This window comes from Vespa crabro, chromosome 8, assembly GCF_910589235.1.
Source record: "Vespa crabro chromosome 8, iyVesCrab1.2, whole genome shotgun sequence".
In the NCBI taxonomy this organism is placed as follows: domain Eukaryota; kingdom Metazoa; phylum Arthropoda; class Insecta; order Hymenoptera; family Vespidae; genus Vespa; species Vespa crabro.
The window spans coordinates 2,264,550-2,282,682 of NC_060962.1; the positions used below are offsets into that span (position 1 = coordinate 2,264,550).

Consider the following 18,133-nt stretch of genomic DNA (forward strand, 5'->3'; position numbering starts at 1 on the left):
AAACGATTTACGACAGTTAAATCTTGTTTTTTTGGACTATGAAGTACATTTTTTACTCGACACGTTCGTTCTTTTAAACTTTCAAACTTTTAAACTTTAAATAGTAAATGTTACGAATCTTTAAAAGAATATATTCACGTAATATAATATATCGTACTTTGTGAATGCGTTAAATTTTGTCCCCTTTCTTTGTCGTTTATCTTTTTTATTTTATTCAAATGAACAACAGAATGACGATTTTATGCTTCACTCGTTTTTTCTCAAACTTTTCTTTATTTTCCTTGAATACATTTTCACAAAAATATCCCATGAATTTCTTTTGTTCTCAAGATTTACCCGTTTTCTCGTCTCCTTTACGCAAAAGACATTTTCTTTTGACTTTAAATTGTGTTTAGTGTCAAATTACAAAGCGACTACGGAAGGTTATCCTTTTCCTTACATATTGCATGTTCAGCTTTCACACGTGCTACTGCTTTAAGAAAGAGAGAGAAAAAGAAAGAGAGAGAGAGAGAGAGAGAGAGAGAAAATGCTAGCAAGGTCAGCCATATATGTGAAAACGACCTAGCTTGTTAAAAAGTTACTCTTTTATTCGACAAAATGTAACAATTTTAATTCATGACTTTGTAGTTGCGCTTAAACGGAGAAAAGTTTCGTTGTCTGTAAAAATTCTCATTTTCTGGAACTAAATTAAAGTACATGCATGGCATGAAAATATTTAGTTCATCATTATTCTTTGCCCATTTATTTGAGGACGCTCTGTGATTATGTGTAAACTAAAAAAAAAAGAAAATGAAAAAAATGAAAAATATAAAAAAAAATTAGTTAAAACTCGATTAATTCGTCTTTATTGATTTTTATGTCGTTTAAATACGTATATAAAAAAAAAAGGATACGCGAGTATAAAATTAAAAATCAAACAGAACTTTTGAAATAATGATCTTTCTTCCTCTTTTTTTCTTCTCTTTTTCTTCTATTCTCGGAAAACATGAAGAATCAAAACATTCTGTTCATGGACTTTAATGGCTGGTTTCGCTGTGGTATTCGAACGGCCAGTGAACGGACGCACGAACGTCCTTGAGAGGTTAACCTCGATGCACGGTCGATTGCATAACTTGAAACGAATCGAGCATGGAACAGTTTTCGTCTCGTTCTTTTTAATTTTCTCGCGAAAGTTTGAAAGTCCTCAAGGTATTCACCTTCTCTACCCATTCCCGGCAAGAAAAATAAATAATTGATAGTAATTGATAATAAATAAAAATGCTTGTATAATATATATAATTTGGGATTGTCGAACAAGCTTTATTAATTTAAAGTTATCGAGTAATAACAATCACCTCGTTGGAAATGTAGCTCGAGTAAAACGTCTTTTTTTTCCCCTCGCATATTTATTTAGTATTTTTATGATTATTTTCATGATTAACATAATGAGGTTTGTTTGGTAAGTTTGCTCTTTCTCGTCTCGACGTAGTATATTTCTCGATAAATTACTCGGACAGATTAGTATGGACCGATTTTAACTAATTGTAAGCCACAGTTATAGGCTTTACCCGTATCTCCGTTCTATCCCAGAGAACATGAACACAAACACATGGTGCTTAGAAATACGTACACATATATCGAACAAAGTTAGCAACGCGATACATCATTCGAATGACTTTTTCACGCCATATGGCCGATTAAATCGTTAAATTGCAAACTCGTGTTAGTAGAAAGACAACGAAAGAATATCGAGAATTCCTGTTGGTGTTAAACCAACTAACGATTAATGTTATCGAGAACACGATTAAATATTCTTGCGTCAAAGATATTTGTTTTAACTTATGTGCGTATATGTGTCTACGTAAAAAAATATAAAATATACGGAAATGATATCGAATCGTTGGGAGATAAAAGAAAACTTAGATCTAATAATATTAATAGGAAAATAGAAACTTTATCGATAAATCGAATTGAACAAATTCGATCTACATGTATTCGTGAACTTGTTTTTAATAAAACCTCTTTTTCAATTTGCGACAAGTGCGTTATTTGTATCGACGAAATTGCGAAAAGTTCTTTTTTCTAGATGACAGATTTTAATTATTATCCTTTTGAGATCGATAAAGTAAAAACAAAAAAAGACACGAAATACTTGTTAGAGTTTAAAGAAAGAATATTGAATTTATTCCATCGACTCAGAATTATTCATTATTAACAATCGTTCAATTAATTCACTTGGTCTAATTTCTAATTGATCTAAACAAACTGATTCATAATTTCGTAATAAAATCATAAAAAAGATTGACAGGAACGATTTGTACCACTAAAGATGTGTCATCATTCGTCAGAAACATCGTTAGATATCAAAAAAGTATGGCAATTATCACCGGAAAGAAAAGAGATAACTTTTTATCGTAACGGAACTTGATAACATGGCTAACCATTTTTTGGATTTAAGAAGAGAAAGGGAGAAAGGGAGAGAGAGAGATTTGTCAGGACTTATTATTTTCTATTTTTTTTTGTATCTCTTCCTCTTTCTCTCTCTCTGTCTCTCTCTCTCTTTATCTCCCTCTATCTATCTATCTATCTCCCTATATCTATTTATCTATCTATCTATCTATCTATCTATCTATCTATCTATCTATCTATCTATCTATCTATCTATTTATCTATCTATCTATCTATTTATTTATCTATTTATCTATCTATCTATTTCCAAACAACAAATCGTTTACAAATCAATTTTTAAATATGAATGAAAAAAAAATAGAAAAGAAAAGGAATTTTTTGAAATTATGAATAGAGTAAAGTCTAACCTAAGAGGAAAATATCAAAGTACACACAAGAGCAATGAAGACGTGTTATTAACTATAATACCGCCGTGGGATATATGTCCAACTTTCGGTATAATGTGAGAAAGAGAAAATAAGAGTGTGTCAGACAGTGATATGTGGGCAAAAGGAAAAGAGGCAATACAGTCGAGATTGATTGGCACGATGCAAGTCAAATCAAGGGAGGGAAACAATGCTTGCTCTTATCCTTTCCCTTTTGTTTCTTACTTCTTTTTTTCCTCTCCTCTTTCTACCTTCCTCCATTGTTCGATGGACCAGGTACTCACTTTTAATTTAGATTTCCATCGTACCCTTTGACGGAACTAAGAGAAAAGATCGGATCGAGAGAATGTTACTTTCACGGAAGATAAAAAAAAAGTAAAAGAGAGGGAGAGAAAGAGAGAGAGAGAGAGAGAGAGAGAGAGAGAGAGAGAGAGAGAGAGAGAGAGAGAGAGAGATCTACATAGTGTTAACAAGAAAAAGAAAAGGATGAAGTTCCTTTCGTTATTCTCTCAGGGAATCCAAAGTCTAATCGATTTACTTGGCCAGACTCTGATTACCCTGTTATCCTCCTGGCAGACCATAATTCTCTCGTTAACTTCTAATGAGCCCCAATCTGTATCGCGAGAGAGACCGTTCGTTCCATCCATCCCTACCAATCGATTTAAGCATGCTCAAGCGATTGCGCTTTAACCGCTATACTCGTTTATTCCTTGTTCAAGGATTCTGATCCATTTTGAAAAGATTGTTTCCAAGTCCTTATCAGTCAACCAAAATTTCTTTCTTTTTTTTTCCTTCCATTAATATAAAATACAGGTCGACTTAACTTACAGCGGAATTATGCATATGTATTACATATTTTTAAATCATTTTTTTCTTCTTAAACGAACGAACTAAATTTTATATCAAATCTTAATATTAGTTAATACATCTTAGAAATGTCTATAAAATCAAAAATACTATGGACGAACTATAAAACGTTGTTGAATATTATCTCCCAATATAAATAAATATATATGTATATTAGAAATAATCGCAGTTTTGTGTAAACCTCCGGTTCGAGGATATCAGCTTTGACGCAGATTGTTTAGAATCTACGTGAGACTAAAGTCAATACGAGTAACTCGAAAAATAACATTTTATCTGAGAAGTCCTTTTACAATCGGTAAAGAAAAGAATGTTCATATATGAAAATTATGCAAACTTATTGATGATACATGTGTTTCGTATTCTTTCCGAGACATTAAACAGCTAAAAAAAGACTACGTCCAATGTTTCACGAGTTCGTTGTCGTGTGTGGTACAGGCAGAGAGAGAGAGAGAGAGAGAGAGAGAGAGAGAGAGAGAGAGAGAAAGAGAGAGAGAGAGAGAGAGAGAGAGAGAGAGAGAGACGTTGCTATGGAGAGCATGCGACGTTTACAAAGCGAGAAACTTGGCCCATTTTATGGTAATTTCGCTAGATCATAGAGAGAGAAAGTAAGAAAACTAGAGAAAAGTAGAAATAGAAATAGAGATAGAGATAGCAAAAGAGAGAGAGAAAGAGAGAGAAGAGATGAAAGACCCTTGGTAGATGTTAGAAAGGCGATACACTATCGTCGTAGATCCTAACAACCAACGGACGTAAGTAATAAATTTTATTGAGCTGATAAATTGTCGCTCGCTTCGAGGAGGAAGAGGCGACGTTCAGTCCACTTCGTTTTAATGGCCAATTGTCGGGACACAACGGAGAATTGCTCAAGTGCGTGTCCTAAGTAAATAATAAAATCGTTTTAGAGGATGGCAGGGACCCGTGCCGAGAACAAGAGATAAAGAGAGAGAAAAGGAGCAAAAAAGAAACAGAGGGAAAGAGAGAGAGAGAGAGAGAGAGAGAGAGAGAGAGAGAGAAAGAGATAAGAAATCATCTGGTTGCTCTACCAGACGACAATTCTCTGTAGAAAACGTCGTTGTGCAAATGATATTTGGGCGGTTCACGAACGAACAACCCTCTCATTGTTAGACTCATCTCTCTTTCTCTCTCTCTCTCTCTCTCTCTCTCTCTCTCTCTCTCTCTTTCTTTCTTTCTCTTTTTCTCTCTTTCTCTCTTATCTTTTAGCTCGTATAATCGTTACTCTGCTTCGGAATATCTTGAGAATGTTTTAAAATTTAACATCGATGGATTTCCTGGTAAGAATAGTCAAGCGATACCGTAATTCACGATAACACATTTCGTTTAGTAATAGCGTGACTTATTGTTATATAGCCCACAGTACTATTGTAAGTCACGCTCTTATTTTCAAATTACTGCAATTTCGACGATGCACTTGACCCAGATCGAAAGTCCTTCGGTTTCCTAGCATAAAGTTTTATCAGCACAATCTCTCGAAAGTACATTTTCTCCAATAGCAATATAACCGTTTTAATAAAAAGTGATATATTAGCTTGATATTCATTCGTATTATCGATTGAGAAAATCATTTTATTATCGTTATTATTATTATTAAGTCTAAACTACAAGGTTATTCAAAAATATCATTCCAACGAGTTATCAAAGATTTAAAAAAACAAGATCAAAAAAGGAAAGTGGAAAGAGAAAGACGAATCATTCCGTCTGCTTATCGCAATAATTAATTTTTTAAAGGAAACTTTCGTGACCCCAGAAAATAAAAAGAACAAGATCTTTCACAGTATGCAATACCGTGTACTCAAATAGTCCAGAAATGAAATTGTTTCGTAGAACAAGTAATTAAAGGCAATTTCTTGTGAAAGATTCACTTTCGGCTTTCGCGAAAAACATATCCTTCATGTTCTCCGAGATAAAAAGCATCGTTATCTTGGTTTTAGAACGGTAAGACTTTTCACGAAAGTCTATTCTCGGTTTTCTTTTTTTCCAGCTATATCAAGCCAAAGAATATCGTCCTGCGTTCGTCGTTTTCTCAAACAAAAAGTCACTAAAGAAAAAAAAAAGAAGAATCATTTCGTATTTAAGAAAAATAAAAACACCTTTCTTTTTTATCATATCGATCCTGAAAAAAAAAAATAAGAAAAAGAAAAATCGATATTTCGACTGAAGAGAAAAATTCCAGATGAAATTTCGAAAAGCTGCATCAACGTCCAGTCCAAAAATGGAATTATTATCAAGACGATCGACAACGAACGACGGCAGAATGTCGACGTTGAAAAGATCGAGATCGTTTCGTGCTTCGGTAAAATTGATATCGAAAATCCGAAATCGTGCGGCGTTCAGGCTTGCCTCGGGTTTTGAAATATCGCCTGTGTCCTCGAAGGATCAATATAAAACGACACGTATATCCTCAAAGGATCCCGAAAAAGTGAAACAGCAACAGGAATTGCCTAGGACATTTGTGAATTCGAGAAAGAATGAGAAAGAGAAGCCGATCGATAAGAGAAATGAAAGAAAAAAGGACGAAGATATACCTCAGGAAGATTTGCAAACGTTGTTAGAAACGAATTCGTCGATCGACGTCGTCGAGTCTCGCGAGATTACGAAGGATTTTGAGAAGAAGCTTTCTCTTAATGACAGAATAAACATGAAAAACCGAAAAGATCTTGAGAGATCTTGGGAGGGTAAAATAGAGGACGAAACTAAGTCGCCGAAAGTCGTACGTATTTTTCGTCGAAAAATTATGACCGACGAAAGTTCGAAAAAGAAAGACGACCAAGCTGTGAAAGCTAAGGGAAAGCTAGAAAAGGACGAACACGGTTACGAGAATCCTACGTTCTCTTTGGACAGTTCCCTTGACTCGAGTTTTGCTTCTGTTGAAATCAACGTAAAAAATGACGAACAAATAACATGTGAGGAACGATATGAATGTGTAGTCGAAAAAACTAATTTCGACGAGCAAAAACTCTTGAAATCATTACTTTCTAACAAATCTGATCTCAAGTACATTAGAAGTTTTAGTATGAGAGAAGATAGAAGTTTCGTGAGAGATAAAAGTCCAGGATATGAAAGGAACAATCGACCAAGAACGAATTTTTATTCCGAGACCGAAATCAATGCCTCGTCAAGATCGAAAGAAAAATATCATCGTGATCTTCGATTATGCATCGAAAATACGGACAGTGTTTGCCCTTCAAAATCTTGCAGAAACAAGACTGTCGATAATTTAACTAACTTTTGGACGAATGCTCGTGGTGGAAGTTTTCGTAGCAAAATGTCCGCCAGTAAAAAGAAACTAGGAAAGGAGTCAAAGGATCTAGAATCAATCGGACAGGATCGAGTTCTCGTCACGACCACTTCCGGATCAAGTACGCTAGACCGCAGGAAAGCTTTTCATTAGTAGCGATCTCTTGCCACTGGTTAATTGCTTTCTCGCGTAGAATCGATTTCCACAAGATAATATGAACACTCGAAACTCTTTGTTCTCTACGAAGATCTTTCGAAACAAGTCGAACGTATTTACGAGAAATAACACGATCCACGAGAAATCGTTCTATCAATTACTTTTACTTTTATTTTGGTATCTTTCTCTTTCAGTTTTGTTAAAAAAAAAAAACAAAAAAAACAAAACAGAAAAAAAACAACGTGAAAATATTTTCATTCGTGTTTCTCCTTTTCAAAATTATTATTATTTTCTAGAGTATATTGATTTTATATATATATATATATATATATATATATATATATATATATATATATATATATATATATATATATATAGATTTAGAGTTTATAGAAATTTTGTTTGTTTGTTCATCTCTTCAACGGGATTCGAAAGTTTTGATATTATTTTCTTACTTTCTTGTTTGTTTATCCTATCTGAAGTTCCATTTATTTATCTTTTTTATTTGTATATTTTTGTTCTTTTCTTTTTTTTTTTATTTTTATTTACATAGAACTGCAATCGCTACAAGGTATGGAGTTCCTGGAAGGTTTTGGAAAAAAGAAGCAACAGCCACAGCAGCATTCGAATAATTTGTCGTCGATCCATATTAATCCTCTCTCAGCACAATCCCTCAACATACATTTGCATGGTATATTCTTTATAATTTTTCACATTACAACACGTACAACTGATTTTTTTCATTAGCGTAATATTCATTTAAACGTTTATCTATGTCTATTAAGTTTTATCTAAACAAAATGCGTATCTCGAATATACGTTTATGAATCATACTAGTTAATGTCATCATTTTTTTTAAATATTCTATTACATTTTTTTATTTCATTTGCAGCTCTTTTTGCAGCCGTCGAACATGGTCATTTGGACAAAGCCAGAACAATTTTGGAGTCGACCGACGTGGACGTAAACAGGTCAGAAAATTTATATAATTTTTATTTTAACTTTGACTTCGTTTATTAAACATAAGAAAATTATAAATTGTCAACTGATGTGCTTATGGTCACACATAACGCAGAATATTATAAGCAAAGAAAGAAAAACATTTATAAATGGATTAAAAAAAATTTTTTTTTTTTCTTTTCGTATGAGTGAACCGAACTCCATTAAATACATAAGATTTAAGTACAAATGATATTCTGACATTGTTGTACCGAAAGTTAATATATAACGTATGGGGACGAAATTTCGAAACAACAACCAGGACAGAAAACCGATACGTTGTATGTCGACGATACGTTGTTTCACTCAATCTGCGAGTTCCTCCAAAGTTATTTTCCGTTGGTGGAATATTTTCAAGAAAAAAGAAAGGGAGAGAGAGAGAGAGAGAGAGAGAGAGAGAGAGAGAGAGAGAGAGAGAGAGAGAGAGAGAGAGAGAGAGAGAGAGAGAGAGAGAGAGAGAGAGAGAGTAAATTGATGTATAAAAGAGAGGATTTTTAACTGAGTGTTGTTAGAAACTTTTCCATCTTCAATATCGAAAGAGATTCCAACTTGAGCGTCGTTCGATCGTGGAAATAATTTCAACGTTTTTTAATTGTTTATACCATCTGAAGTCTGTAAGAAAATTTTATAAAAATAAAAAAAAACAAACGAAAGTCCGAACGTTTCATCCGATATCTTATGTTTCTTCTTTAAATGTAAGTTAATACTTCAATAATATGTTCGATAAATTGAACCAGTTTTAATCGAAAGTTATTAATGAAAATATAATTACTCTATGTGACTTGACTTCCTCAAGAAATGTAAATTTTGGTCTAATTTCGTAGGAGGTCAGTACGTGTCCTGAGTCACGAGTTGATTGCCTTAACACCATCACAGTCGTTTTTTCCTGCTCTTCCTCCCATTTTTTCATCGAAATTGGCAAATGGAACGTCGTGAAAGCTTTCCTCAACTCTATAAACCTACCCATAGTAGAATCCATTCTAATTTGAAATTCGCAAATCTTGGCTATTTCCTGCCAAAGCAATCGTTTCGCTCTCTCGCACTTGAATTCAACTTGCTTTCGTTGAATTCTCTCTACGACATAGACAAAGGACGGTAATAGCTTCTATCTGTGTATATGCGTATGCGTATATGTATAGTAAATGGATTATCGTTTGCACCGAATCGACTTCGAACATGCTCATGTGAGAACAAGTGAGTAAGTAAGCTCGCTTCCAACGGATGCTACGGATATTCTATAGAACACTTACACTGTACTTGATCAAACGATCAAAAGATCTAATTACTGTCATTGGAAAACGATATGAGAAACGTATCTTTATCGATTTCAACAATTTACGTGTCTATGCTATGAATGTGCTATAGTAATGTTTGTATTGATGCTTAGAAGGTTTAACCGGAATGATAATTTTTCTTCTAAAATATACCTATTATATATTAAATGTCATGGAATTTTGAATTTTGTAGAAAATTTACACGATCATGTGAGTGGCCTAAATTGACGGTGAAATATCGATTTTAAATCATTTTGATTATTATTATTATTATTATTATTACTATTTGCTTTCAATAAAAAGAAAAAACAATAATATTATATTCTATAAGGAAATATAACAGAAAGAATAATCAGAGAAGATATATAGTGACTTTCGTTTTTCAAAGGAGCTCGTATTCTTTCATTTTCTTTAACCTTCTTTCTTTTTTATTTCCAGTGTAAATAGCGACGGTTTATCGCCATTGGACGTCGCAGTGCTCAGCAACAACAGACCACTGGCGAAGATGTTGGTCACGTTCGGCGCTCAGGAAGGCAACCAATGTAAGTAGAACCGAAATCAATCGGAACGTCATTTTCCATGTGGTTGCTGCCTCGAGACGAGTTCACGTTGTTCATCGACGCGTATAACGCATCCGTTCGGGGAACGAATTTTTTTATAATAAATCTTTCTAAGGACGATCAAGAAACGACGATAGAAGCATTGATAAGTCAACTTTAAAATGTATGACATTCAGAAGACAAGATGAGTATTTTGCGTTGTGGCTTCTTTTCTTTTAAAAAAGAAAGAAAAAAAGAGAATTAAAAAGATATGTCGACGGAGCTGACAAAGTTACTACCGTGTTTCTACTTTTTGTTTGGCAAATATAAAAGGTTTTAAGAGAGAAAAAAATGGGAATGGCAAAACACGAAACGATTTTTCAATTAGGATTTCGTGGCTGGCAATAAAAACGGTTACAAGAGATATTGCGTTCCGGCGACGACGACAACGAGAAGGAGAAAAAAGAGAAAAAAAAAAAGAAAAAGAGGAAAATTAAACGAGAGTAAAAATAAACGTATGAAACGTTTGAATACGAACTTTACACTATAGCCGGAGGTACTTTTCTCTCATTGATATTAACGATCTTTGTTTTAAGTGTTTTTTTTCTACGCACTTCTATCCTTTTTCACATTCTCTGTCTGTCTGTCTGTATGTCTGTATGTCTGTCTGTCTGTCTGTCTGTCTGTCTGTCTCTCTCTCTCTCTCTCTCTCTCTCTCTCTCAATTTCTTTTTCGATATCAATATCGACTTCAATTTATGTGTATAAAAAACTTCATAGAAAAAGTATTGGTGAGCCTGCAAACCAATATCAAAAATAATTATTCGATCTAAATTCAAAGTACGACATATGGATATAATACAATCGTATTCGACTACTTAATTGAATGTTTAAATGCTGAAAGTAAAAATTATTTTAAAAAAATGGTAATAATGATTATTGAATTCAAAAAAATATTTCGAAATTTTTAAAGGAATTCGATGAATTTAAGTTTTTATTTAATAATTATTTACAAAAGAATTCTTTTTTATTTTTTTATTTTATTTTATTTTTTTTTTTTTTTGTTATATTAGGTATTATCACTGAACTAAAGTAATTTTCGTAAATTTTTATAACTGAGCGATACTTCTGATCTAAAAACCAATGTAAAATGGATAACTATGTATCGTTAAACAGAAGACAAGAGACTTTTCCATGAAATTGCGTGAGAGCGTGAGAAAGGTAACGAGACAAGAAGATGTACAATTTTAGACGAGAAGAAAGTCAATCTCTTCTGATGAATGGTTGTCCAAGGGGAAAGGTTTACGTACTGTAAATTAAATTGGCAACGTGATCTTCATTTGTTCGTAGCTACTCTCACTTTTTGTAATTTATTTTATTCTTGTGACATACTTTAAATCTTTTTTTTATTTTCAACAATAATTTCTTATTCTCTTTAGTATAATATGAGAAGCTGTCTGACGTAGATATATATATATATATATATATATATATATATAATTATTAAGTTATTTACTTTAAATTCTTAATTAATTCTCAAATGTTCGTCGAATTACTTGTAATTGATATAATTTTATAGTAAATTATTTCATAGTAAAAATCTAAAAAAAAAAAAAGGATAAAAAGCTTTCAACATCTTTGTATTCCAAGATAACAGAGTGTAACATTGAGGAGATGATTTAAGACGAGAAGTGTAACAACATTGAACCATTTTCTATCCATTCGATTCTGAAGCTAGATAACGTCCATGAAATTGGCAATAATCAGCTTCGTCGCTTCATTGATCCCAAATAAAGCGATCCGCGCATCGTAGCCGCGTCGTTGTAATTAGAAGCTCCATCGGTATAGTAAACTACAGTTGCAATGTCACAATGTATTTCTATATCGAGATAATTTATAAATAATTATATTATGAAATTGAACGAGCAATATTACTTTGTTCATTTTTCATTTTTCAATATTGTTATATTCAAGTATCCATTCGTTCAAAATCGTTAAAAATTTATGGTTCTTTTATAGTAACGAAATCGAAACGAGTAGAAATATTGGTCCCTTTAATAATTTAAAGGGACAGAAATGATCAATAAACGAACTGTTATTTCTCTTTTCGTTCTGAATTTTACCGTTACACTCATAAAAGTATGAAATTGTTACTATCGCAATTTTATCATCCCGGCAACGAAAGAACTACGTCAAGCCTTCTTTTTCCTTTTCTTTTTCTTTATTTTTATTGTCATACCATTGGATAGATCAACGTGATAGAATTGCACACTCTAAGAACGTTATTAGTCGATATGCTTGATGGAATCGCTCGTTCGTCGATCAAGCGCGTTATATTTCTTGGATTTATATTGCTTACCTATATTCATATCTGACATACGTGCGTATATAGTAACGTATAGATCCATAGATTGCAGCTGTGATAAGCTTCTATGAAATTTATATTTAAAATTTACATTTAAAGTGTTCATGGTTACTCACGAAATGTCATCGTTTGATTGAACGCAACTAATTATCATTTGCATATCATTTCACCCTTAAATTTGCTTTTGTAAAAGAAGAAAAGATAAAAAAAAATAAATAGATAAAAAAAAAGTATTCATTTAAATTTCTAACATGACAAAAGCAAGGACATTTCTAACTATGACAAAAGCAAAGAATATTAACGACATATTTGTTATAACATTGAAGTATTGTGATGAACGATCAAGTTACGTATAATTCAAAATATTAACAATAAAAACTCAATAGGACAATGCAAAGGACAATGTAGAACTGTAGTAACATTAAAATTCAATTAATAGATTTAGTTTTAAAGTTCTCTCTGCGCTTTACAAATCGAAAGAGAGAAACTCTCTTAATTATTCCTAATGATTTCATGGGAAAATGACGGATGATTTACGAATTTTTTATAATAACGTCTATTCTAATAATAATAATAATAATAATAATAATAATAATCATAATAATAATAATAATAATAATAATAATAATAATAATAATAATAATAATAATAATAATAATAATAATAATAATAATAATAATAAAAGTAATAGATATTTTAAATCTAGGACGTTTAATCGCCCATTTAATGTTCCACCTTGGACTAATATTGCGAAAGCTGTGATAATAACGCCCCCGTCCTCTGGGTGCTCTTATATGGTTAATTCCATTGTTACCACGATGAAGTATCGTATTAATAATGAATAGTAAGTAGTCAAAGAAATTTTGGCTTAGCAATATAATTAAACTAGGCATTATCGATAAACGCCTTATAAGTTTTGTAAATTAATATTTTCGTGATCTTTATAAGTAAAGAAATGCATTATGCTCTAGAGAATGGCCATTATTTTTTATTATTCATTTTCGAAATGAATTGTTTTCAAAAGAGATATAGTTAAATATAATAGAAACGAGAGTGAAGGGAAAGTTATGTATATGACTATATTAGATATTATCTCTTCTCTTTTCTTTTTTTTTCCTTTATTTAATTTCAAGCATAAAATCTCTCCATACTTAGATATGTTCTATTAATTAGTACGATAATTAAAACTTTAATAAAACAGTTATTAGAATGATTTGAGAAAAGTCACAATATAATGAGCATACAATTTAAAATTTGCTCGAGTATTCTTACCGACTCTTATGCCTATCTTTAAGTATTATAATTAAAAGAACATTCGAAGATAATTAATTATGAGATTATATTTAAATATTTCTTATAGAATTTTCAAAATTATTCATTATTCATTTTGATAATGAACAAATATGACAACGTAGTGACCGTAGTAAACGAAAAGCGGTAAATGGACCTTGTGATTCTATTACTATTAGTGTTTGCCCTTGAATATTACTATCCCCACTTAAATCGCTTGCCATATACCTGCTCATTATTTTTGTATTGCTCTCACGTGTGCCAGATTCTTTGCTATAACAGAATGACGCATTAAATTCACCGTCGCTCGTCTTCGGAGAATTTGTAGTTCGCATAATATCTGTCCCGTAATTCATACTGGCATCAAAATCTCTGATTAACGTTAAATGCTTTCCTTTTAAATGTAACATTTTCAATATTTTCATTTTACAACCATTACAAAAACAACAATTAAATAGTCAATGTGTGATCGCTTGTGTTAATTATTATACATCATCCTCATCTCCATACAATACACAACAAAAAATCTCATACGAAAATTACCTATACCATAAAAAGAAACGTGTCATATAAGAGAAAGAGATGGGGGGAGGAGAGAGAGAGAGACAGAGAGAGATTATTTCTTGCATACCATTTGTAGTAATAGTATATCTTTATTTGCAGTCAAGTCACCGGAGTCCTTGGGCAGTCATTTGGCGTCGTTACTGTCGGAAGCGGAACATAGAGTCCAAGAACTCGGTGGCAGCACTTCCGGCAGCGGTGGTAGCACTCTTTTGGAACCACCGAGTAGCCACAGAGCCAGTTTCTCGACCCAGCATAATAATCTTACGGGATGCGGAGGCAGCACCGAAGACAAACAACTAGCTCTCTGGGAGAGGAGAGCTCGAGCACTGAGAAAGATGTTGCTAGGTTTCGATCAAGCAAGTATGTATCTTTTTATTAAATTTTATATTTATGAATGGCTTTAACGATATCTATATAAGCTTCCTTAAAAAGCTAAAATTATTGTTTTACTAATAATAAGATAATTTAAAAATCTTTTAAAAATAGTTAATATAGTAACTCAAACACAATTTATTTGTCATAATAGGACCACCGGACATGCCTTTCATGGTCACAGTCGATGTTACCGGAACGACCTCCGTAACAGTCAAATTTCAAGAACCAGATTCACATGACTCTCCAATTTGTACGAAATTCAAAGTTCAGTGGAGTCTTAAGGAGGATTTTTCTACTATATGTGGTGAAAGAGAGGTTCTGGATATGAAACAAAGGGAATGCCGTATCGACGGACTCATTCAAGGACAAAAATATTATTTCCGTGCGGCTGCGGGAAATTTAAAAGGCTACAGCAGATTTAGGAATTCGGTTCCTGCTCATGTCACTCCTAGTAGTAAGTTTTATCACGTTTATAATTTGTAAGAGTTTAACAATATATTTGTATATGTGAATTTATGTTTATAAAGGTTGGAGAGACGTTGATGGCAGGGTACCAAGATTTGCTGGACGTTTAGAACAATTGAATACTCTCTTTACCGATATAAGACGTCCGGAATATACGCACGAGACACCAGCAGTTCAAAGACGCAATCATAAAAAGAAAACGACGATAAAGCAACTCTTTACCGCAACAAGCAAGTTTCAGAAGAATCTGCGGCGTGGCGTGTTTCTTGCTTGTTTGCTTTATCATGAGGATAAAGTTCTCGTCACCAATGAAGACTTTTTACCTGTGATCGAGGTCGATGAAACCTATCCTAGTTCTATTTATAACGATTTTCATTGGTTAATGAAAGTTGCATGCACGTGGGACGACGTAAAGACTCTCCGGCAAGATATGGAGAAAAGTCACAGCAGTTCAACTAATCACTTTAGGATAAAATTGCTCCAGGCTGCTGCACAAATGCAGGTTGGTTTATATTAGAAAGTTTTTCATTCGTTTTCTTGAATCAACGAGTTCGTTATAGAAAAGAATTTTATCAATCTATTTGATGCAATTATGTCTTTAGGCTGCACTGTGTATACAAGATCTTGGCCAGTTATACCATAAACCGATAAGAGACATTCAAGGAACCCTTGTATTTGCAACCGTGAACTACGTTAAATCACCAAAACTCGTATCAGTCTTAAATAGTAGATGGCTTCCTTTGAGTAAAGTCACTAAAAAAATTATAATTCACGAAGATAGCAACGTGGCGGATATTTTGATGGCCAGTATACAAGAACAAATGACATATCACCAAGTCAGTAGTATCAAATTATCAAGGGGTTTATACCTTGGTTACTTAAAAATGCAAAGTAGTGTGGATCTTATACAACTGGTTGTACCAGCAAAGTCACCTAATGTTTTGCCACATTGTAAAATACGTGACAACCCTCATGTATCCGCGTAAGTAATCAAGTTTTTTTTATAATACTGCAAATATATATATATATATACACACACAACGAGTGATCTAACTGAATATACTGTATTTTTATTAGGGAGGAATGGGATTATCTAAAGAGGATAACTCGTATTTATGCCTCCGACAGTTCTGTCAAAGATTCAGAGGAGAAAGAGAATGTAACGAACGAATGTCAGGGTACAGAACAACAGAAATTATTCGTCGATTTGGTCTCCGCAACATCACGTCGTCTCTTTAATTATATGGAAATTAATCCAGAGGATTCTTTAGTACATCGACTTTATGATGCTGAAGTTATAGATCTCACGCACGATGTGTCATTTCTTATTACCGTACCTCCTGCAGAAACAGCGTGTTGTGTACCCGGAACAAGAGAAATTCTTTTACAACGAGGAGATTTACTTTCCTTGCCTATTCAAGTATTCGAAATGGTTCACTTAAATACATACCAAAAGGACGTGATTAATCGATATTCAAGGCTAAGTTGTATATTGGAATTAGACACCGCACAAGCTCAGCATAATCATAGAGAAGCTTTTAGCTCTTTAGAACTAAGCGTAGCAAAAGATAAACTTGCGAGGTTACAAGATCTACAATCTCAGGTAAACACAGTATGGAAGGGTGCTAGATGGCTTATCGACGTCATCACTTTTGCAAGAGACCGTGGATCTGGACAACAAAGCGTAAGTTTTCTAACTATATTGTAATGAATATCGAACAAATTTAAAGAAATATAATTGTAATATTTTTTTGATTTATGCTTAGGGTACATCACAAACTGTTGGCATATCTATGAAACATCTATTAGGTCTAGACAGAAATAAAAGTAACAGCAACAGTTTAAAAAGAAGTCTTCTTCAGTTACCACCTCGGGATCCTAAACTTGTCAAATCGAGTCCAGGACGTGGAAGTTGGCCAGGTCCGAATGTTACAAATTCCTCTTCCAATTTGCTTACAACCGAATTTAGCAAAAGCGAACAACAATTACCTAGTGCTCAATACGTACGGAAGGGCAGTAACGTTTCAACAAATTCAGAACCTCAAAAATCGTCCGTTACTATAAGTAGTGCTAGTAATTTGACCAATACTAAGAACGTTAGCAGTAACAACCATTTAGTACCTATGCAGAATGTACGGCTTCCACCTTCGAAATCTGAGGACACCCTTTTACTTACTAAGTACAAACACAGTCCTAGAAATCGTTCGGCCACCATCACTTCTGCATCGGCAAGTACCAGTCCATTACTTAATATAAAACCGATTATCTATGGTGGATCGCTTTTAAGCGTATCAACGGCTATGACCAACACCAACACGAGTCTCCTCAGTGTTAGTAACACAAATTCCGACAGTCTTCATTCTCTAAGTAGCGACGAATATTCAACTCCAAATTCGAGTATTTGCTTAAAACCAGGACATATAAAAGTCAAAACGACAAAATCAACGGCTAGTTTAGCAAACATGGCTACTTCAGTAGGGGATAATCAATCGGAAGAAGAAAAAGACGAAGCAACGATGATGCCAGCACCTCTACCTGGTATTCTTCAGGTAACAAAATACAATATTTTATTTCCATATGGGTATTAAGTAAGAGAGCTTATAGTTAAGTAGAAAATAGTTATATAGACACTGTTTTATTAAAGGTAGTAATAAAGTAATTATCGTTAGTTTAGAGTAAAGTAACCATTTTGATGTTGCACAGGAAAAATACAATAGTTATCTAAATTTAGATTTTAAAAGCTTCATATAGGATACTATGCTTAATTGAAACTTCAGTTGAAAGCTTCTCTATTCGATATGCAGCAGTGCATTTAAATATTGTTTTTCCTTATAGGGGACACAAGTTTAACCTGATTATAGTTAAAAACATCTCACTTGGTCTTCTAGTGCAAACCAATTTAGCAGATACATAAGTAAGCCGCTACATCGCTAAATTTAATTACATTGTGCTGTCTTGCTTTTGAAAGATTACTTGATGTATTAATACGTATTTAAATACGTATAGCATGAGACATCTACTGTTTGTTGCTTTATCACCTCAAGACAGATGCAGGATTCAGCAGCGTAATAGAGCTTACATTATATTACAGCTTTTTTTTTTTTTTTTTTAAATGTAATTCAGCGCTTATGTAATTGCTTTCTGTTCTTTTTTTTTGCAAATATTAATATA

The 18,133-nt window shown here is 33.1% G+C and overlaps 1 protein-coding gene across 8 annotated transcripts in view; it reads left to right on the forward strand.

The window, feature by feature from the left end:
* Positions 1-18,133, forward strand: part of LOC124426244 — a 98,309-nt gene that overhangs the window by 76,808 nt on the left and 3,368 nt on the right. For 3 of the 8 annotated variants that reach the window (XM_046967689.1, XM_046967690.1, XM_046967691.1), the window contains 9 exons: positions 7,646-7,783; positions 7,985-8,063; positions 9,804-9,907; positions 14,222-14,482; positions 14,649-14,951; positions 15,025-15,464; positions 15,565-15,944; positions 16,040-16,646; positions 16,729-17,511. In XM_046967689.1, coding sequence (XP_046823645.1) covers positions 7,646-7,783; positions 7,985-8,063; positions 9,804-9,907; positions 14,222-14,482; positions 14,649-14,951; positions 15,025-15,464; positions 15,565-15,944; positions 16,040-16,646; positions 16,729-17,511 — 3,095 coding nt within the window. Of the gene's footprint in view, positions 1-2,695; positions 4,973-5,679; positions 7,058-7,645; positions 7,784-7,984; positions 8,064-9,803; positions 9,908-14,221; positions 14,483-14,648; positions 14,952-15,024; positions 15,465-15,564; positions 15,945-16,039; positions 16,647-16,728; positions 17,512-17,797; positions 17,877-18,133 lie in introns of those variants that run through there. The other 5 variants (XR_006942685.1, XM_046967688.1, XM_046967687.1 and 2 more) reach the window with 5 other exon arrangements.